At 32.1% G+C, this 24,110-nt stretch overlaps 1 protein-coding gene across 1 annotated transcript in view; it reads left to right on the top strand.

Annotated features, from left to right (window-relative positions):
* Positions 1–2,773: 2,773 nt before the first annotated feature.
* Positions 2,774–24,110, top strand: part of LOC108905335 (chitotriosidase-1) — a 27,612-nt gene continuing 6,275 nt past the window's right edge. The window contains exons 1-4 of the mRNA XM_023454634.1: positions 2,774–2,877; positions 10,281–10,466; positions 12,025–12,263; positions 20,200–20,327. Of these exons, the coding sequence (XP_023310402.1) occupies positions 2,826–2,877; positions 10,281–10,466; positions 12,025–12,263; positions 20,200–20,327 (605 nt within the window). The 5' untranslated portion in view covers positions 2,774–2,825. The remainder of the gene's footprint in view (positions 2,878–10,280; positions 10,467–12,024; positions 12,264–20,199; positions 20,328–24,110) is intronic.

Here is a 24,110-nt window from a genome sequence, read left to right as displayed (position 1 = left end):
TACCAATGAATCAAAGAAGCAAATAAATTTCAAAAATGTCACCTTTCCACTCATAATTGTAGTGATACAACAGCGGTACCGTTCTGACACATATTATATAAATATTAGTTTTTGTAAGTAACAAATCAGTAAAAACAATGCAAAATTAATACGACGCCACGCAATTTTTTACATATTCCATTAACATAACCTCATTACTGATCTGAGGTTGGAAATCTTTTGGGTTGGTATTTCCGAACTTCACGAAAAAATTGACGAAAATTAGAACATGCTCTAATTTGTCAAGAACTTGATGAATAAATTCATGAAGTTATTTGACAGCAGATTTGGTGCATTACACTTGTCCAATTTCTTGATGAAGCGACTTCATGAATTAATTCGTCGATAAATTGTCAATGTAAAACAGCTTTAAGAAAAACACGGCTGCTGTTGCTTTGAAAGCAACCAAAATGAACATTGTGGCCATAATATTACTATAAATTCTGTATTTGATCGAACGCAAAAAGAAGCAGACCGGTTCATTAATAATTTTGGGCTATTCTAGTTAATATTTTTGAATTACCGAACGTCAAACCAATGGTTATTGGTATTTATCATGGAAGAGGTAAACCTATTAATTATAATAACTCAGCTGTATTTTCCCCTTTGCTTCATACTTTATAAATGTACCCAAATAATTTATTAATTGATTTACCATAAATGGTATTTGAAATTAAAAATATTTTTCTATTAAATTTATATTTTTTGACGGATGATTATCCTGTGGCCGATGACAGTCTTATGAATAAAATGAACTTAGTACAGGGTTGTCTTTTCAAATAAAGAGAAAAATATTAAGTTTTTTCAGCTTTTCGATTTCGCATCTGCCCCGAGCATCAAATTTGATATTTGCTCTGAGTAATTTCAATAAAACTTTAGTAAAACTCTAGAAATAAGAAGTATTAATTATGAAAATGAATATTTTGGTGGACAAATTTTGGTCACTGGAATGACAAATTTCAACAAATTATAATGACAAATTTCATCTACTGTTGATTAAAAATACTTCCTCTTGTTTAACTTCATAACAAAATGTGACTATGTTGAGGCATTTCAAATCAATTGCAAAAATTCCTAGAGACGGCCCTGGTCATACATAACCTCAATACATACAAAACATTATTCCAAGTTTTAGCCACTTTATAACTTCTCTGTCGTACAATTTATCTTTTACAACCACTAAGTCATATATGTACTATCAGCCATATTTTCCATCAGAAGTTCAGCAAAACTTGGTAGCCATCTTTAACTAACTAAAATACTAAAACTTTCAATTTGATTTGTAGACACACCACATAGTAATTTGATTGGAAAATATGTTATTTCTGAATTTTTAATGATGCTGTACAAATCTACATAGACTGAAACATTGAAACCTAAAGTTTAAAAAAATTTTATATTTTAAATTGTATTTAACTTTCATTATTTTGAGGGCGAGTTGTATTTTTTCAAGCTATCTTTGTAACTTTCACAGTAAATAAAAATCCGCAATAGATTTTGATCCATACAATCGTTAAAAATCGATGTAGACACTGAGCAGTTCTGCATAATACCTATTAAATACTATGTAGTAGGTAACATATTTTGTTTCTACTAACCACCATCGTCTTGTCTTGTCGTACCAACACAATATGACCTTTAAGTTATTTTGTTGTGTCCGAATGAAACATTATGTCAAAATTGGACTACAAGTTGTATTGTCAGACTGTTATAAATAACCTTATCATACCCTCTATACGTTAACATTACGTTCTATATTTACGACTATGTGGAAGTATGAAGGTCCTAATAAAGGTTTTCTCAACCTTATAACAACTTCTTTATTACATTAAGGTGGCTCACAATTCCCACGACCTAAGGGACTTATAATAGTCACATCGGGGTAAGTTATGTAAAAGTTGTATCAAAAGTCATGAAAGCTCGTTTCCAACAGTCCAAATTCAGTCGTAAAGAGATTGTAAAGAAGTAGATACGTCTAAACATAAGTTGTATATTTGGTCGTAGCGACGTCTTCAAGTTTCTTATAAAATTCAAAATGTTACTTGGGTTACGATACACAGTGCTACTGACTGCTATAACAACATATGCCGTATACTCGACCAAGCAAAGAGTCAAACTCACTCAAACGCACTAACGTCCCTCAGCAATAATCCTGAATTGTTCACCGGCACACCAGGTAGACAGGACAGGCATTAGGGTGCTGCTAAATAAGTATCGAATAAATTGATCGATGCGAAGCTTCAGATCAGAGGCAGACATGTATCTGTTACTGTATAATGGTAAAGAGTATGTTTTACTTTGCTGATTTGACTTTAGGCTTAGTATAAGATCTCTGATGCGTATCAACCTTAAAATATTTTAACACTCTTAGCATGATTCCATCCTAAGCTAAAGCCTCCCTTGTGGATTAAGTAAGGTAGGACTAGAAAATTCTCTCATTAGTTGTTAAGTTGGTCTAACATTATTTGGTCTGTGCATAATATTAAGTTTCGTTTATTTATTTTAGCAATAGGTGCGGCTTGTAGATCAATGTGGATAGGATCAGTTCAGTAGAAATAAAGATATGACATGTATCGGCCAAAAAGCTCGAAATAGTGGCAGGGAGGCTACGTAATTGTCAATATTAGTTATTTTGTGGACAGGTGAATCAAAAGATTGGTGATTGGGTGGTGGGTGCGAGAAGTAGGGAATTGGCAGCATGCGCATTACATACATGTAAACCAACGGTATATAAATGCATTGCAACTGACAAATCTATGTAGTAATCGTCAAAAGTTACTAGAAAAATGAAAGTTTTAGCACTGTTTCTAGTAGTTGCTGCTGCAGTTTCTGTGTCAGGTATATATTTTTTTAAATTTTAATTGCATCGTATCATTGTATGTACAATATCCGTAGTTGTTGACCATCGTGCAATAATTATCGTGTGACTACCAAAATTCGAGGGATAGTATGAGTATCATAGGATAATTTAATTCTGATACAAGTTTTCGCATCTTAATTTTTGCCATTCCTATTTGTTCATTAACTCTTTCAAATTGCACGTGATGCATATGTTATGGGCCAGGTGATTAATGCGGGCATTATTAATAATGTGCGAGCATTATGAATAATGTCTGGCTCTATCGGGCTAAGTGATTAATTACTATCGAAACTTCATTATTTATCACATTGCACGGTCATTATTATATTGCTACGTAACAATTGGGTAATTTGATAATAAAGCTTGACACGGTGCGGGGAGGGAAGCTTAAACTTTATTTTATGTTTTATAATAATATGTCAAAACTTCTATAAAACAAAGATATGTTGTGAAATGTTTGTTTTAAACTTTATATGTTTTGTGTTACCTATATTTTTAATATGACTTTCCTTAAGTTTTAAATGCAGAAACTAGTGGATTCTTAATGTAGAAGTCCTTGTTAATTAATCCAAATAATGATTCTGATTATTTAAATTGTTTAACATTTAGTTTATTTTAAGTTAAATGACAATAATAATAAAAAAATAGTAATTAAATATGTTTGTATTACTCTGCCCAAAAGGTGATGGACAATTTGATTATTTGAATAATTATTAACAAATTGCACCCTCATATTGGATATTTTACATAATGACCGATTAATCACTTGATCCATAACACATATACTTCGACAGAACTTTAAGCAATGATATTTCTTATTCAATTTAAGTTTTGTGGTTCAGTCATAACTCGTATCTGTCCCATTTTATTTATCTGAGATCTCAGTTATCTCACTTAATTGACCAATCGGTATTCAGAACAATTGAGATTATCTGAGATCTCAGATAAATAAAATACGCCGTCGTTTAACTTTAAAACCAGTAAAAGTCTCACTAGTTACTTTTCAAATTTTATATACGGGTATATACTACTGTGTCCAAAAAATAAGGCGATTTACTTATTTAAAGTTTGTTAGTATTATGAGAGCAAACAATTATTTTTTTGTAGGTTGGTAGTACTGTTCTTGATATCTATGCTGAGTTTCAAGTCAATATAATAATAATAATAAATCTTTATTTATGTAAGCTTGTCATAGGATATGAAACGTCATAAATTATTCTAACATATAATACAAACCAAAGTTAGAAAAAAAGAATACAGAACTATACATATATACACATAAAAAACGAACAATTTACCTCGACACAGGAAAATCATAAAATTCCTGTAACGAATAATAACAGTTACCGATAACTGTTCCACATAAGTAAAGCGGCCCCTTTTGGTATGTCGTTAGGTTATGATTATTTAAATAAATTAGATTGTTTCCTCGTGTATTATACGCGTGCACATTGTTATGTTGTTTGAAAAATTCAGGATGGCTTTTAACAAATACGGCTGCTTCGTATATCAATATACAAGGTAAAGAAAAAAAAATTATATTGTATAAATAATGGTTAACAAGATTGTAACCGGATTGAAAGATAAGATTATTCTTATAATTTTCTTAGTAAAGTAAATTATTAAATATTTTAAATGGGTATATGATAATGCAAAATAAATATTTAAAAGATAATGTTTATCCATTATATTTCTCAGATTCCTGATCACATAATAGGCAGTATTTAGTGTCTTTACGAGATCATCAATATGAGTCGACCAAGTAAGCTGCTCGTCAATGAAAAGTCCTAAGAATTTTGTGTTTTGTACTTTTTCAATCACTGTATTATTTAATGACACTACTACATTAGGGCATATTCGTCTTTTAAAGAAGAATGTAATGTAATGAGTTTTTGTTGGATTGATAATCAGATTATTTTTAGTACACCACGTATAAAATTGTTCAAGTGTGGCATTTAGAGTAGTGATGGGAGATTTCGAGTGAAAAATCGAGTGGTACTCGATTATTGAGATCACTCGAGATATCTCGAGATGTTTACTTCCACCACTCGAGTGAAGTCACTGATTGCGTAACCTTTTTGTTAGAATAAAACGAAAAAGTGGTTAGGTTTTGAAGTGCGTGAGCTTTTTTTTTTTTTTAGCTACGCTTATAAGTAATATATGACTAATACAAACATATTTGTGCGCCGCTGGGATGAAATGTGTTGTACTTTTTCAATCACTGTATTATTTAACGACCCTACTACATTAGGGAATATTCGTCTTTTAAAGAATGTAATTCTTTGTAATGTTTTGCTGGATTGATAATCAAATTATTTTCGGTACACCACGTATAAAATTGTTCAAGTGTGGCATTCACTTTCGCTTGAAGCTCGTCAGCAGATGAGGCACTAATACATAACATATTGTACTGTCATCTGCGTAAAGAATCAAAGTGGTATCTTCGACAGTTATATGTTGTTCTAAATCATTGATAAACAATATAAATAGTAGGGGAGATAAAACACTCCCCTGGGGAACCCCCAATGGATTCTTAGAAGAATGAGATATGTTGTTGCCAATTTTCACATTTATTTCCCTGTCAGTTAGGAAAGAGTGAACCCAGTTGTCAATTGGATACCTTAAACCCATTTTTATAAGTTTATCAACCATAAAATATTTTTGAATGCTGTCGAAAGCTCGTATTAAATCAAAGAAGAGAACCAACCTGACCAACCTTTATCGATTGAATTGACAATGTTATTAACTAACGAAAACGAGGCCGTATTTGTTGAAAAATTTGGTCTAAAACAGTGTTGGCTATTACATAATCAATTTTGTTTAATAGTGAAGTCAGAAATTCGACAGTGACAAATTTTTTCAAACAACTTTGAAAAACTAGATAATAAAGCTATGGGTCTATAGCTGCAGATGCAATCGGTTTCTCCCTTTTTATATAATGGAATGATATTGGCTAATTTAAACGCATTAGGAAAGACTCCAGATCTGACTGATAAATTAAAAATGTAACACAACGGATTAATAAGGAACTGAAAAATATATTTTATAACTTTAATTGGAACGCCATCTGGACCACTTGATGATTTATTTTGCATTGTGTTAAGAATGTTTTCAATTTCAAACGGTGTGATATCATAGAAAAAAATAGAAGAGGGACATTCCACTCCAGTAGAACAATCTCCACTTAATACAGGATATGTATTACGTAAAGTTTTGGTTGCAATTTCAGCAAAATAAGAACAAAAAATATTTCCAATCCTTGTCAGATCTGTTATTGTAACGTTGTTGTCTGTTATAAACGGTATGCTTATATTTGCTTTCGTTTTAACTGTTTTAGACTTAACACCCTTAGCCCACACTTCTTTGGTCATGTTAGAAAAACTCTCTAATCTTTTTGCATAAAACTGTTTTTTTTTTAAGAGATATGTTACCAGAAAATTGTCATTTCATGATTTTATAATGTTCACATGTTGTTTCATCTGACAAATTTTGCTGTTGACTATCCTTTAAGATGTCATTGTCTAACCAGTTAGTGGCCCTGTCGCAATTTAAATAAACTTTAGTTTTAGTAATTGGGCAAGTTAAATCTAAACAGTATAATAAATTGTTCCAAAAATATTGCCATGCTTTGTTAATATCGCCTATATGGTAGAGATCGCCAAGATTAGTTACTGATAATTGATACTTTAAATATTCAATTGCTGCAAAGCCATTACTATTTTTGTAAACATACGAAAGTGAGTTTATCGATTTTCACTGTCTGATTTTGTTGAGCAAAGAATTAAGTATTAAATTTTGTTTGCGGAATAAATATTCTGCCGCGGAAACGTTGGGGATGTTATATAATGCCTAGTGATGAGGTTATGTCGGGAAAAAATGTTAAAAAAGTGGTACAAAGACTTTAAAGAAGACACAGAAAGCGTTATGGACGAAGAACGTCCCAGACGACCATCAACTGATGAACAACACGTTAGTCAAAGATTTGTGCTGCAAAACCGTCGATTAACAATAAGAGACTGTTGATATATGTTGGCATTTCAAAAGGTTAGGTAAATACCATTTTAAATGATTCGTTGTCAAATCTCGTTTGGTTAAAAAAACACAGAACTTTTTGAAAAAACAGCGTCGCATTGACATCTGTGAAACAATGATTTCTGACTACCAAGACGTAATGAAACGCATTATTACTGGAGACGAGACCTGGATCTATGATTACGACCTGGAAACACCCATTCAGTCGAGTGAATATCGTGCAGAAAGTGAACCAAGACTGAAAAAACCACGCCAGGCACACAAAAAAAAAGTGTCAAGACTCAGAGAGTAGACCTTCCTACCCCCTCGTTTTTGGGATCGCTGAAACCGAATATGACCATTAAAAAAAATTTACTAGCCATTTCCCCGTTACCTCCTCCCTTCTGGGAGTTGAAATGTCATTTCTCATACAAAGTCAAGTGGGATGAGTATTCCTTTGTTTTCTGGGCCACTAAGAACGAAGAAGTCTACCAAAAATGAATAAGACCCCCTCGTTACCCCCTAGAGTCAATTTACCACCCCTATACACCCTTTTATGGGGGTTGAAGTATTAATTTTCATACAAAGTCGAGTGAGTTGTGTATGCCTACGTTTTCTAGGACGCTGAAAACAAATGTGGGAGGCAAAGGGTGCTGAGGGTTGACGAGGGTTAAAAAAACAAAAATTTTTACATGATTCATTAAATATTAACTAATATTAGTACAGAGATACATTACTAATTGCAAATAATTTTGTGAAAACAGATTAATTTAATATTACGACTTGTTATTTTTTATATGTCAATTTGGACGAAGCGTCGAACACTAAAAAACCTCTGTTCTGTTGCGGCATGTCCACAGACAAAATAGCTATCGCTAAGCTATATTGTCTGTGGTGGTATGTCTTTGAAGGCGCGGATAAGCGACTGTCCTCGCACCTGATCTAAAACAGGAATGGCCGAAAACTGTACCGTTTCATTTGGTTACATATTTGGTTAGTCTTCCACTTTATCGGTTCGGGCAAAGTTGTACATAAAGTGCTTTTATGTGGTGTAAGTTATAGTTATTTATTTAAGTGTTCACTGACGATACAGTGAAATTTGGGTTTTAATTTCAAGTTTTTGTACATTATGAAAAAGCAGCTTACGAATCAAGAAAGAGTTGATACGGTTAGAGCCTACTTTTTGTCAGAAGCAAAGAAAACGATATTAGATAAATTACGCTGACTTGTAAGTACCGAATAAGAAACTGTTTGTCAGATTAGTTCAACAATTAAGTGATTATGGGATGTTTGTACTAGAAATTTTAATGGCCTTGGATCAGGATACTAAAAGATTTGCCACAAAATCTTAAGTTGTTTTAAAAGATTAAGGTGAATAAACAGATTATTTATTTATTTTTGTGTATTTCATTTATCATTATTGATTACTGCTTGAGTTTGTTGTTAGGTTATTCGTTAAATACTGTTTCATAGTTCTTGTTTAAAATAATTAAACTTTAGTTTTTGTGGGATAGTAGAGCTCGGAATTTGCTTTTTAAGAGCCTTTCCTTTAAATATAAGATACGACACGCCAACAATATATAGCCCAGTTTTCAATTGTGCATGCGTCGCGACTAAATCGCGCCGTTGTTTGAGACTTGTTCAGCGGCGGGGTATGAAACCCACTAAAAAAGGTTTAAAAAAGTTTTCACAATGGAATTTGAAAAAATAAACTATTGATATATATTTCTAAAGGTCAAAGGAAGCCTCTGTAAAAATATGACCCCCATTCATATCATTAATCAGTTAAATAAATATCTATCTAACAAGGAGACAGTGCAATCTAGAACCGGTATAAAAGAAATATTGAGTTCTACAGGGTGATTCACTATATTTTGAGCCCCCTTTAACTTTTTTGTTTTAAGAGATATAAAAAAATGTGAAATACAAAAGTTGCACGATTTTTTATGAATTTCTCGAAAATTATAGTTGAAAAACAAATGAAGTCCAAACAAAACGGCCGCCGATGTTAACTTTGTTAATTTAAGTGGAACACCTCCGTATATTTTTACATATTTGGATAGAACGTAGGGTATGTTGAGCCCATCTCTAACATTAAGTGGGATACTATTAAAAAACTAAAACAAGGTTTTTTATTAAGAAAATAAGACATTTTGTAATTGTTCGACCTCTTTCAAGCATTTCTGCCTTTTTTGATTACGTAAGGATTTACAGATTTAGTTATAATATATTTTGACTTATCGGGCATTGATACGGTCCAAAATGTGTATAGGTATTTTAACAAAATCGCACTAATTAGGCTGTGAGAGGCCTAATTACTCATGGACAATGTTATATGGTAGGTAGTCAGTGACAGACAGTAATGTTATGATAACATTGTTATTAATTGATAGAGTATGGAGAAGAACTTTACTCTATTTTAATTCCTATAATATTTCAATTTTCTACTTCTGTGTAACCCATTTTAATTATATAATAATACAAACTGTCAAACAATAACAATGTTGTCATGACATTACCTGTCAGTGTCACGGCCTACCATATAACATTGTCCATGAGTAGTTAGGTCTCTCACGGCTTAATCAGTGCGATTTAGTTAAAATACCTATACGCATTCTGAACCATATCAATGTCCGATCTGTCAAAATGTATTACAACTAAATCTGTAAGTCCTTACGTAATTGGAAAAAAGGAGAAATGCCCGAAAGATGTCTAACAATTACAAGATAATTATCTTATTTTCTTAATAAAAAACCGTCTTTTCTTTTTTTAATAGTATATGGCTTATTGTTACAGATGGACCCAAAAAACCCTATGTGAGTATAGGGAACGTCCTATAAATATGTAAAAATATACAGGGTGTTCCATTTAAATTTACAAAGTTACATCCGAGGCCATTTTGTATGGACTTAATTTGTTTTTCTACTATTATTTTCGAAACATTCATACAAAAATCGGGCAACTTTTGTATTTCACGTTTTTTTATAACTCTAAAAACATAAAAGTTAATAGGGCTGTCAAAATATAGTGAATCACCCTGTACATCGAAATAAACTAAAAAGTTGTTTCTAAAAGTTAAAATATCTTACTTAATCATTCATAAATCTGATAAACCAACCTTAAAATTTTTGCTAGAAAAACGAATTGGATAAGTCCAGTTAAAACTTTTATAGGTGACAAATAATTTCCTCAAGTACATCCTTAATAAATTAGTACACAAAATATATTTTTTTTCATTTTGAGTACAATATTGCACGATAATTTTGGTTCCACCTGCACGAGTGGGGTTGTCAACCCTGATACAATATCATATTTGTTTGCAAATCTCATAAAAATATCGTAATCTAAATTGGTATTATTATTTTTTCAGATTCAGCGAAAAATATCGTTTGCTACTTCACAAGTTGGTCTGTTTACAGAACTGGAACTGGTCAATTCGATGTGGGAAATATAGATCCATACCTATGTACACATGTTATATATGCATTTATAGGTATTACCGCTGATGGGAATATTCATATACTAGACGAGTGGGAATCTGGCAGGGATGGATTAAGTGAGTACCTCGTAATTTTTGCTTTTGCTGTCAGAAACACGTATAGTAATACTCACCCCAAAACACTTCTATACATAAAAGCAGGGGATATGACTTGAAAGATATCATGTTACTATCACTCCATCAGATAATTTGTGTTAAAGGTGTAATTTCTTTAGTTGTCCATTAGCAATTAATCGTAATCGTAAGCTCAATTGAAAAACGTAATAAGTGGAATCGTTACCTATCTAACATATCACTAATATATTCACAAACGGTGACCAAAAATGGAACCTCGTATTCTTTGGTGAATTTTAAGTCCAGAAATTAGAAATTAACTTAGAAATAATAATAATAATAAAGTTTGTAGTTGATATTTTAAAAACAATTATGGAATAATAATCAAATTATTGACAGAATGTCAAAGTTGCTATCGCAGCCTACCATGTGATTTTAAACCGAAGTTTATTCGAATATCGATATGTGTTTTCAGTTCGGTTTTTAAGAAGGTTCACTCGAAAATCAGGCTTTTATCGAAAAACATAAGACATTAGTAATTTGTAGAAAAATTGAAAGACGAATCCGAAAATATCATGATTGTTACCGTAAAGCAGAGGTGTACTATTTTATTTAGAAAAAATTATTTAAAAAATATATTTTTTTTAACTTTAATTTCCCGTTATCTTTTTAAGGAAACGTCCTAGATAAAAACTTTATACGAACGACTTCCCTTGAAATCCACCATAGAATACAAGGTTTCATTTTTGGTCACTGTTTGTAAATCACCCTGTATGTAAATTATTCTTATCGCGTAACTAGTAACTTTATAGTAGGTTAGCAAACATTAATCTAAAACTAAGTTAACTTACTATACGGGTCTTTACCTGGGTAGAACATCTCAAAGTAAAAAATAATACGTTTTTAAAATATCTGTTAAAATGTTTCACGTAGATTGATTGATGAAGCCTGGGGCAACGACCTAGATTAGTGGCAAAAATTGATTAATAAACAATCTGTCAACCGGTGATGGTAGTCCCAAAACTTCATCGATGCTACTGCATATTTTCTGGATTGGATAAGCACATTTATTTCTAAGAATAAATATGTATTCCATTTTTTTTCGAAAAATAACCCATTTTTGGGTAATTATTTATTATAATTTAAAATAAGTCTCCNCTTTTTTTATTATTTCCTATTTGATGTTAAAAAACTTGACTGTTCACCATTCGTAATAGCATTCATTTCCTTGTCAATATTTTAAACTTATTTGCTTTCTTGCTTATTTCAGTCACAAGATTAGTTCTCTCTTGTACCTTTTTAACAGACCTTCATCAGATTCACGCAGCTTATAATGTGTTACATTTGCTACAACTTCTTGTGATTGTCTCGTTCACTTGTCATTTATCACTTTTGAAACATATGGAAATTTGGAATACTCGATCCTATTCACTCAAACGTAGATTTGCGGAGCTATATCAGACGCAAACTTATTTATGTCGGTCTTATTATATACATATTCTTATTTGTAATAAAATGCGTTAGTGAGTTTCTACAACAATTCACATTTTTCTATTTTCAGATGGTTTTTCTAATTTTGCTAACCTAACTCAAGTCAACCCAGACTTAAAGCTCATGGTCGGTATGGGTGGATGGAACGAGGGCTCGAAAAATTACTCAATAGTTGCAGCTGATTCGGCGAAACGTACGGTTCTTGTTGCAGAAGTCGTGCAGTTCCTTACTGACCACGGTTTCCATGGGTTTGATCTCGCCTGGCTGTACCCAGGAATAGGGGATGGAAGTGATGCTGATTTCGACTATGTAAGTAATTTATTTTAATATATGGGACAACGAAAAATTAACTCAATGGAAACATTAACAGGCCCCTAAACAAAATAAGAGCAACAACGTAGGTTGGCAGTGAAACACAATTTTGGATCAATTACTACTGAAGGCTGTCTCCTAAAAAATGCTGCAAGCCGTAACTCCGTTACTTATAGTCTGATTTTAAAAAACAAAAAATTAAATGAAATAGCTCTATATAAATAATTTTTTTTCGAAAAACGATAGACAACAATTTTTTTCAAATAGCAATATAATTTTATTTTTAATTTAGTATTGTGCAGAATTCTTTTCTGAATGTAACGATGTATATGAACTTGACTTTTGTGAAGCATTTGTTACAGAAAAGATGTCAAAATATTATATTATTATTCGGCGCCTGGCCACTAATTCATAACAAACGTATTTTGACTAATCTTCTGTGCCATGGAAAACAAAAAATAATACAGTAAAGCAAATAAAACTCAATATCAATTAGAAGAAAAACAACTTAATTAAATTCATTAACCATTATACAAAGTTTAACACGAAATAGAAAACATATTGAACGAAGAACAACAAACACAAAACAACTAAAGAAAAAAATTAATAAAGTAAATAAAATTATTGTACTGTACAAGTACTGCCGCCATAATCAAGACATAACTGACATCCTCTAAATAGGTACTGCATGAGTCGCATTCAATATAAAATTGATGGGTATTTCACGACAAGTACGTATAATTCTTAGGCAAAGAAATTATAACAAACCAAGTGCAGTAAGATTTGGAGAATGGGCAGGCCATCAAATAGGACCGTAAGTTCCTATCCACTTAACATTAAATGTGGTGGTCAATCAATTGGTATTCACCACACATTGAAAGTAAACCTTCGCTGATAATTTGTTTCCACGATAATCCGAGGGTTTTCTTGGCCCCAATGTCGGTGGATTAAAGATTAAACATACCATTAACGCTGAATGTACATTCGTCTGACCAAATAATCTTTGTGTGAAAAACTGGGACTCGTCGCGTTGAATTTAAATAAAAGCGACAAAACTGTAGCCGTCTTTCTCTATCTTTTCTTTTAATGCTTATACTTTTTGAGGTTTGAAGTATGGCTTGAATCTGTGCCTTTTCAATATTGCTTGTACAGTACAGTTTGCATTTGCGTGTAAGGACAACTTTCTTTGAGCCCTTAAAACCTAAAAATCTCGAAAACGAAGAGTTCAAGACCGTTCGACTATAAAGGTTGATTTGTAGCTCCTGCAATTCCCTGCAAATTGCATTTTGGAGCGATGAAAAATATTAAAAATTAAAAAATTATCGTGAGAAAACTAATCGTATTATTCAGTGAAAATTGTCGAATTGTGTAAATGGCTTTGTTCTGTTTTCAGGAAGTAAAACTCGCACCTTACTAATAACACTATATTTATTGGTAAAAGCCGCAAACATACTATATGGTTTCACAGATAAACGGTGGTTCTTATGCTAGTTGAGAATCATAAAAACTATTATAAAAACTTCGTGGTATTCGCAAAGAATAACGGCGAGTTTTCATCATACATAACACCTCCCTCCTTTATTGTTTGAAGACCGGAAGAGAAAAAAAATAATATTAACAACAAAAAATATATACATAATATTTACACAATTTGCAGTCTATCTGGTGCTTACGTCTACTACATTATTATCTACATGTGTAGAGAGGGGAATAACCGGAAGAGACTGTTTCAGTGACTGATCATTTTTATTTTTTCTTAATTGATTTACATGTCTTTTCCAGACAATTCCTCCCTCAATAGCTACAATATATGTTTTCCTACCAATTTTTTGTTTAATGCACCCTGAACACCACTTTGGATTACCAGATCTGTAATCTCGTACCCATACCAAGTCATGTATCTCAAAATATCTATTATGTTTACCTCTATAATTTTTTTTTTGGTTTGATTGTTTTTGTGTGACAACATTTTGAACGGATGGTAGCATTAAATCAAATTTTGAACGCAAAGTTCTGCCCATAAGAAGTTTTGCAGGTGACTCTCCTGTAGTTGTATACGGAGTATTCCGATATTGAAATAAAAAACGATTTATTATTAAATTGATATCATTGCAACCGTCACTTTTACCTTTCAGAATAGCTTTTTTCATAATTTTAACTCCGCTTTCCGCCTGTCCGTTTGTCTCCGGGTTAAATGGTGCTCCAGTTACATGTTCAATACCACTTTTTGCAACAAAATCTTTAAATTAGGTGGAAGTGAAGGCCGGGCCATTGTCCGTACATATTTTTTTTGCCAAACCAAACCTTGCAAAAAGATCGCGAAAAATCTTAATCGTAACACTACTAGTTATATTATTTACTTCAAAACACTCTAACCATTTTGAGGTAGCATCTTCCACCACAAAAAAAGTATTTACCTAAACACGGCCCAAAAGAGGCTGTGTGAATACGCGTTCATACTTCTTTTGGCCACTCCCACACAACCAGTGGAGTTTTTTTAGGTGTAACGGCAAATTTTGCGCAAGTATTACAATTTTGAGAAATTTGTTCGATTTGCTTATCGATTGAAGGCGTATGATCGCGCTAGAGATTTCATTTTTACTATTCCCATATGAGCTGAGTGTAATTCATTTAAAACATTTTGTCTAAATTTTTGTGGAATTACCAGTCTATATCCCCACATTAAACAATTTTGTTCAATTGATAATTCATTTTTCTTAGTGTAGAAAGGTTCTAAATCTGAACTTGGGCATTTATTTGGCCATCCATTACGTAAAAAAAATATGACTTTACTCAATATTATATCTTTGGACGTTTCATTTTTAATTTGTTTAAAATTTAATGGAAAACTTGATTCTTTCAAGAAATTTAAATAAGATATTTCATTCATATCTATTTGTAAATCACTAAATAAATAATTTTGTTTTGAATAATTATAATCTGAATTTTCGCTATCAACTGGATGTCTCGAAAAATAATCTGCACTATTGTTATTTGAATTTACGTAATGAATGTCATAATCAAATGCTGATAAAATATGCGCCCAACGTTGCAACCGATTAGCTGCGAATTGTGGAATACCTTTCTTAGACCCGAATATCGACAAAAGAGGTTTGTGATCCGAATATAACAAAAACTTTCTACCATATAAATATTGGAAAATTTTTTTACTCCAAAAATTATCGCGCAAGCTTCTTTTTCAATTTGACTATAACTTAATTCAGTCGAGTTTAATAAACGTGAGGCGAAAGCAATAGGACGTTCACTCTTATCATCATATACGTGACTAATTATCGCCCCTACACCAAAACTTGATGCATCTACCGTTAATTTGATTAATCTGTCTGGGTCAAAATGTGTTAGAGATGTTTTAAAATCTTATGAGCTTTGACCTTCATATGCGCAGAAACATAATTCCGACCGTCGCCTAAATTATTCTACGTCCTAAAAACATTACACCTATTATTCACAGTCTCTCTCGAACTCTAGCGTAAACAAGCCTTTGATATGATTACAAATATCATAATAAAATGCCCTATTCTTTATTATTATAATTTAAACAATAAAAATATATATAACGAATGTTCGCCAGTTGACTTTATTGATGCCCGAGCGCCTTAGTTCATTTCTAGTTGTAATGAGGCATGTAGTCTAATTCTGAGTCAATGTTTTCACAACGTGCTTATTAGAAGAATTATGGGGATACGCCACTCCTTTCGCGCATTTTGTGGCTCATGAGATATTAAAAGATCTCTAACACCGATGACATTAACATTTTTTTTACATCCTCAAAACTTTTTTTACATTTACCAAACCACACCCACTTACTATCTTTCTTAAGTAACGAATAAAGAGGTTTTAAAATTGTCGATGCATTTGGAATAAATTTATTATAAAAATTTACCATTCCCAAAAATGATTTTAACTCGGTTACCGTTGTCGGCACCGGCACATTTTTTATCGCGTAAATTCTTTCGTCTGTAGTATGCAAACCGTTTTTGTCAATTTTGTGACCTAAATATTGTACACTATCCTGAAAAAACGAACATTTTTCTTTTTTTTACCTTTAATCCGCATTCATGTAAACGCGATAGAACATTTTCCAGGTGCACATAATGTTCCTGGTCATTTTTCCCGGTAATCAAAATATCATCCAAACAGCATACAACTCCCGGCAAATCACATAGCATTTGCTCCATTATATTTTGGAAAATACTGGGTGCGCTAGTTATGCCATATGGTAGGCGAGTATAAGCAAAAAGCCCCTTATGAGTAGATATAGTAACGTATTTCCTTGACTCCTCGGTCAATAAAACTTGCCGATATGCTTCAGATAAATCAATTTTTGAGAATTTATCACCTCCATGTAATTGACTAAATAGATATTCTATTCTAGGCAAGGGATATTTTTGAACTATTAACTGTTGATTTAAGGTTACCTTGAAATCGCCACAAATTCTAAGATTGTCACTTTTTTTTAAAATAGGAACTATAGGTGTAGCCCAATTTGAAAATTCAACCGGTTCAAGAACATTATTGTCAACAAGTCTCATAATTTCTTTTTCAATTTTTTCTTATAATGAAAATGGTACTTGGTTTACAAAACTTGGGTACAGCAGAGTCTTTCACTTGTAAATTCACTTGAAATTTATTGAAAGTACCTTGCTTATTATCAAATATTTCAGAATATTTTTCAATTAATTGATTAATATTAGCTGAACCACTTAACATGCTCTCATTATTTATAAATTTTAGTTTACCTATTCCTAAATTTAGCATACCTAAACCATTCCTACCAATCAGAGGCGGTCCGCCATCCTTAATTACATAAACCTTTAAATTATAATTTTTGTTTTCAAAAAAAACATCTAATGATAAATAACCAAGTGGTTTAAATGCAATTCCAATGTAATCTTTCAAAGTTAAATCATTTTTATACATTTCTTTATTTTTAAAATATTTTAAATACAGTTTTTCCGAAATTGCAGCATGTGCAAAACCTGAATCTGCTTCAAAGTTAATTGGAATATTTTCGACAATTAATTTAACATAACTAGGTTTAACATTGCCTGTTGAATCAACTTCAATTGAATTTAAATTGAAAATTGTTGCGCCAGGAGGATCTGACTCTGTTTCTGCCATAAAATTGTGACTATTACGCTTTTTTGCACTTTTACAGACAGAGGCTAAATGACCTTTGCCACCACATTTATGACAGAAACAATTTCGAAATGAACAATCGTTAGAGTTGTGATTGCGACGTCCACAAACGTTGCATTTACTACCTTTGAGCTGCGCTGACTGTGAAGAATAGCCTGACGATGACGGTCCATCAGTCGTTCTATCTTCCTTTCGAGAACGCCAAGAAGTGCTCGCTGCTGCCGCCGCTGGCGACCTCTGCTGCTGTTGCTGCCAAGAGCCTCCTCGGGACGGGCGAAATGTGTTGGAACGCTGTCGGTGAAAATTCACCGGCTCCGTCTTCAAATTACTGCTAAGCGACTTTTCGTTGACGTTAGCCTCCTTGGTCAATGCAATTTTTAGCATTTTTGCCAAAGTTGTTTCCTTAGAAGATGCATCTACTTCAAAGCACCTGTCGCGCACTGGACTTTCCCCCAAGCCAATCGTGAAAATATCGCGTAACACAATTTCAAATTCCGCACCAAAATCACAGCTTGCTGCCAAACTTTTAATTCTTGCCGACCACTCCGACACACTTTCGTTATCGCCTTTTTTTGCAGTGAAGAATTTCAAACGTTCTGCAAAAACGGATTTAATTGGTGCAAAAAAGTTTGACAAAATTTCCACTAATTTGTTATAAGTTTTGGTTTCTGGCAACTCTGGGGTACACAAATTCCTTAATAATAACAGTCTTCATTTAAAGAACACAAAAGCACTGCTTTTTTACGGCTATCGTATTTGATATTATTAGCAATAAAAGTTTGCATTAGACGTTCTTTAAAAACTAAAAAGTTTGAAGTTTTATAATCGAAACTTTCGATATTTTTTACTGGGCAAAAATTCTGTGGAGTTAGGCATTGCTGATACCAAAACGTACCTCTTGCGAATAAGAACGAAAAATAATTTGATTTTTATTCTTATTATTGAGCACACGTCGAAACCACTACGGTTTACGTAAAAAATAGTATCAAAATCCACAAATCCTAATATTGTTCTGTTTTCAGGAAGTAAAACTCGCACCTTACTAATAACACTATATTTATTGGTAAAAGCCACAAACAAACTATATGGATTCACAGATAAACGGTGGTTCTTATGCTAGTTGAGAATCATAAAAACTATTATAAAAACTTCGTGGTATTCGCAAAAAATAACGGCGAGTTTTCGTCATACATAACAGGCTTAATTTCCGATAGTTTCCGAGGCGTAATACACGCACAAACACACACACACACACATGTATGTTTTTGGTTGTTTTTAAGGGTTGAAACGTTGCAATGAATCATCAGTAATATTATAAACAGTGATTGTTTCGTTTCGTGAGTTTTTCATTCATTATAAATGCTATGAAGATGTGAAAAATTTTTTTGCTTTATTTTCTGCAATAAGGGTGGTTTGAAACGTTGCAATAAATCATGTATTATTTCATAAACAGTAAAAAATATTCAATTCTTCATTATTAGCCTTGGTATATTGGTTATATTGCTTGTAATATTTATTGTGATATGTTTTTTATTAATTTATTTTTTTTGTGTATACATTTTTTATTTTTGTATATAATTTGGCATAAAGATTGTATGCAATTTAACATGGTCAATAAACACTGAACTAAACCAAACTAAACTATTGCTCCGTCAAAACATTTCAGAGCCGCGAAATGTTTGTTTTTTTTTCCCCAAAAAGGGAGGATTTTAAGGGTTGAAATGCTGCTACAAATAAAAAATTATTATTCAAAATAAAAGAATGTTTATTCTATTGACATACACTTAAATCTATGGTTTTTACGTTTTCTGCAAGAAGGGGTAGATTTCACTCCCTAAAAACAATTACATTATGGATATGTAACGTTTGTAAAAGAGGGCGAAATGAGCTTACTCACCAATTTTCAAGAAAATCGGTGCCTGTGTCGAGAATTCGGAGGTAATACCCTACTTTTACCGTTGTATACTGGACTAAATGTCTGTATCTCGAAAACGGTTGAGTTTATTAATTTGTAACAAGTATACCTTTTTTATTTAGAATTGAACGTAGTTCAATAATTTCTTATTAAAAAATTCAAAATTCTAAAATACAAAAAGTTAGATATATTTTTACATTGATAGGACAATATGTATAACTAGTGCCCCCTAGACGTGACCCCAACACTGTTTGCATATTCGTATTTGTCATCTCAAAAAACGTAAAACTACAAATTTTCAAAACAATTGGTCCATACATATTTAAAATATAGCAAGAAATAAAGAAACAATATTTTTTCTACACATCCTGTAGAACGAAAAGGTACAAAAATTGATTAAGGCATGTTTGGCTCAATCGCTATATTTTAACGTTAATAATCTCACCCTAATGACTCACCCTGTATAATGGCGTGTAATTATAACAAAATATGTACCTCATGTAATATCTTTTATTGCAATTTGAAAACTTTGTATTCCAAGTTTAAATAGCCAGTGACGTTTGAATATAATTGTACTCGTGTTAGCTCGTTTCATCTATGTATTGTTATTTTTTAGTTATACTCTGTGTTGGTTTATTATTTTATTTATATTTCCTTTATAAACTTTGTCCTGTAATTATTGGCTTGTGAATGAACTATTGGACAAATACAAAATTACATTTCCTAGCTCCTGTTTTGATTTGGCATCATGTCTTAGAATTGTACTAATATTAATGTCCATTCGTCAACTCCAGTCGTAAACTAAGTTTTCTGACCAACACTAAAAGTACTTTTTTAATCTTAATTACATTTTTTCAGGCAAATTATATACTACTCCTTACAGAACTTAAAGAAGCTCTATCTGCAAACGGATACCTATTGTCAGCTGCTGTCTCTGGAGGAATTTCATACGCGGATATAGCTTACAACATCTCCCTTGTGAGCGCGTAAGTCCAGTAGTTATTTTCATTTACTAAAATTAAAAGTAGTAACTATTGTTGAAATGAAAAATACTTAATACTTTTTACCAGAAATATATATGTCCTGTGGTTTAAGGTCAGTTCAAGGTCAAATATAGAGAATCAATAATCAACAAAGTAAACTATACATTTCTATACGTTTTTGTAGTCGCTGAATCCGAGTCCGGTGCCCGTTTGACCTCATCAGGTATGAGTTAAGGTCAGTTCAAGGTGGAATGTAGAGGATCAATTGCCAACAAAGTAAACCTACATACCTATATATTTTTGGGATCGCTGAATCCGAATCCGGTATCCGTTTGACCCGATCAAGTCTGAGTTAAGGCCAGTTCAAGGTCAAATGTAGGCAATCAATTGCCAGCAGAGTAAACCTACATATCCATACGTCTTTGGGGTCGCTGAATCCGAATCCGGTGTCCGTTTGACCCGAACAGGTCTGCTAAATACCTTCAAGTTCGAAACTCAACACAACAAGCATTTATGGGTACTAAAATTTGAGTTACAAATAGGATCAAAGAAAGAAAGCTTTAAACCTATGTGTCCGTTAATGCTTCGTATACATTAATGTATACAGTGAGCCAGTGAACCAATAGATAACAAAAGAATATTATTATTTATTTATTTATTTATTTAGAAATTACAATATCCAACGGGACAAAGTCCCAATTATAGGATAAGGTAAAACAGAAAACCTTAACTAAATTTTAAAAGAAAAATACAAACTAACATTAAATATAAAAATATAAATACTAAATAACATAGATCAATCAAAATATAAAATCCAGACAAAAAACTTAAGGATAAACAGTAACAGACAGATAAAACAAATAAGCTAACAAACATATACAAGATAAGGATTACATTTACTAGACAAACAATTTTTTTTATGTCATTCATACAATGAAAAAATATATCAAGTCGATCTTCATACTTCTGGTAATTGGAAATCATTTGATATAGGGGAGATGCTATTAGTAAGTTGGTACGAGGTGTGGGTAATTGTAAAACGGAGTGAAATCTAGAATTAAGTCTAGGAACATGATATAAAATCCTTGAGACTAACGAGTCTGCATTTAACGTGTTATTTATGATTTTAAAAAGGAATATAATTGAAAACATAATTCGCCTACGACAGAGACTATTAAAATTAAAACAAGAAAGCAATAAATCTTGAGGTGTACCACGAGGAGGATAAAATCCATAACTAATAAAATGAATAGTCTTTAAAAATCTCCGTTGTACTTTCTCTAAATGAATATTATAGATATTATAAATGGGACTCCAAACAACCGATGCATATTCAAGTTTGCAACGCACAAATGCTGCATACAATATATTTAGAATCTTTACGTTCTGAAAGTCCTTAGAATTACGCAAAATAAAGCCTAAATTCCTATAAGCAGATTTGGTTACTAAACTAATGTGGTCGTCAAACGATAATCTGGTATCGAAAGTAACACCAAGGTCAGTAAATTGCGTAACTCTATTTAAAAAAGATTCACCAATTTTATAATCAAAATCTAGATTAGTTTTGCGTCGACTGTAAGTCATAAATTTACATTTACTTACATTCAGAGGTAGATTATTACATGAACACCAATTGTGTAATCTGTCAAGATTATCTTGTAATGTAGTACAGTCAGTAGATGATTTAACTTCCAAGAATAACTTCAGGTCGTCCGCATATAGTAAATAGTTGACATCGAGGCATTCAGTTAAGTCATTAATAAAAATAATAAATAACAGTGGTCCCAGAATTGACCCTTGCGGAACTCCTGAAGATTGATGGAATTTACATGATTGAAAGCCTCGATACTGCACAAATTGGTACCTATTACTAAAATAGGATTTAAACAGAGTTAATAGAGCAGGAGATATACCATAAGACTCCAATTTAAAAGTTAATAAATTGTGATCAAGCCGATCGAAAGCTTTAGAAAAGTCGGTATACACAACATCAACCTGACTTCCTGCATCCAAAGCTTCAGCAATAAATTGGGTTTTCTCAACTAGATTATTATATCTCACTGTTATGGTAGCGAGACTGCTATTCACGATTGTGGTATCAAATATTTTGCTGTCAAATCTCTCTCCCTGCTCTGCACTGTAATTAACCAAATCTTCTGGGAAATAATCGACATGAAAATGTAAAAAATATAATTTAAGATTCAAGTTTTTAAAGCTTACTAACAAATTCTGCACTAGGTATATTTTTATAGTTTGGATTCTTTTGATTTCCTAGAAAATTTACGATTAGTTCCTTAAAACATAACAATATGCTGTTTTTTCGTTTTCATTCATTCTAATAACAAAAATGTGATCTTAAGGATCTGAGGTCCATTAAAAGTTCCTTGCTGCAATTTGGCATCACTTAAATTGGGGAACTGATCTTCGATATACTTAAAAAAATTTTGATGAATCAACAAGTGGCTCATATTTTATATTCTAAAACCCAGCAGCGAAGGCTTCTCTAGGAGGCCAAATGCTCTTCACGTAATGGTTTTTTCTATCCCGACTATCCCATTTACATAAAAAGCAAGGCGTTTTTGTGAATCACGATTGTTGACCTAGTATTATTGTGATGATTCTCACAAATTTGCCATTTATGTTGTTCATATTTGATCTTATGTAAGATTATCCTCAGATTACAGTCTCATCTTCTCATTCTCATTATCCTCTTCTTTCAATATCACCGAATGCATCAGTTAACAGCCTTCATTCGTTAGGTTTATATCATTCATGTTTGAAGTGATTCATTAATCCAACGACATCCTTACAGTAAATTTGAGGAAAATTCTTTATCGATAGAGACATATTTGCGAAATTCTTTATTTCTAGTCCGATAGTAAGAAGCTTCACTTTTTCGGCTTGCTTAGTATTTTTGTCCTTTGCTCAAATCTCGAACAAGATCATTTACTTTTTATCCTGTTTTTTTTTACAACGTGATATGGAATATATTCGTCGTCATTAGTATCACTAGCACTGTCAGCGATAGTTTCATTGTCACCTAGATTTACTTCTTTCATATCTTCTTCAATATATTGGTGAAACCTTTCTCTCTGCTCAAACCCAATCAAATTCTTCACTTTGGGGTTCATAACCAAACTAATTTTTATAAACATCTTCCGTATTAATATTTTTAGAAAGCATTGAGCACACCTGATCGGGTCAAACAGACACCAGATTCGGATTCGGCGACCCCAAAAACGTACTGATAGTACAGGCGGTATCTGTTTTAAAAAGGGTATACTTGGGTAAAACGCATATGATCGGAGATTTTTGCTTTAACGGCTTCTAAATAACAACAGAAAAGATAATTTTTTTATGAAAATAAAAAAAAACGGGGCCTAAATGGTAATGCAAAAAAAGAAAAAAAAAAAACAAAAAAAAATCATTTTTTTCTTGGATTTCTCGTCGACAACTTAGCAACTATTCATTTTAGACAAAAATGAAAGAGGAAAAAAAGTTTTGTAATTAAATTTTGAACAAGATAGAGTTAGTTGCAATTCGAAAAAATAATAATTATTATTGCAAAAATCGGAAAAATCATTTAAAAAATTGCAAAAAATGCTAGTTTATTTGTCAATTTTTTTCAGACACTTGAATAATACCTAGGATCTTCATACTTTTCCCAATTAAACTTCTTAGTGCATAGAATCATCACACTAAATTTTATCCAATTCGGTTAGATAATTTTTACATAATAATTGTTTAAATTTTTTATTTTTTTTTAATTAAAAAATTTTCAAAATC

Source organism: Anoplophora glabripennis, unplaced genomic scaffold (assembly GCF_000390285.2).
Source record: "Anoplophora glabripennis isolate ALB-LARVAE unplaced genomic scaffold, Agla_2.0 scaffold328, whole genome shotgun sequence".
NCBI classification, from domain to species: Eukaryota; Metazoa; Arthropoda; class Insecta; order Coleoptera; family Cerambycidae; genus Anoplophora; species Anoplophora glabripennis.
Note: the sequence above shows the minus strand (reverse complement) of the source record. Positions and strands in the feature narration are given on the sequence as shown.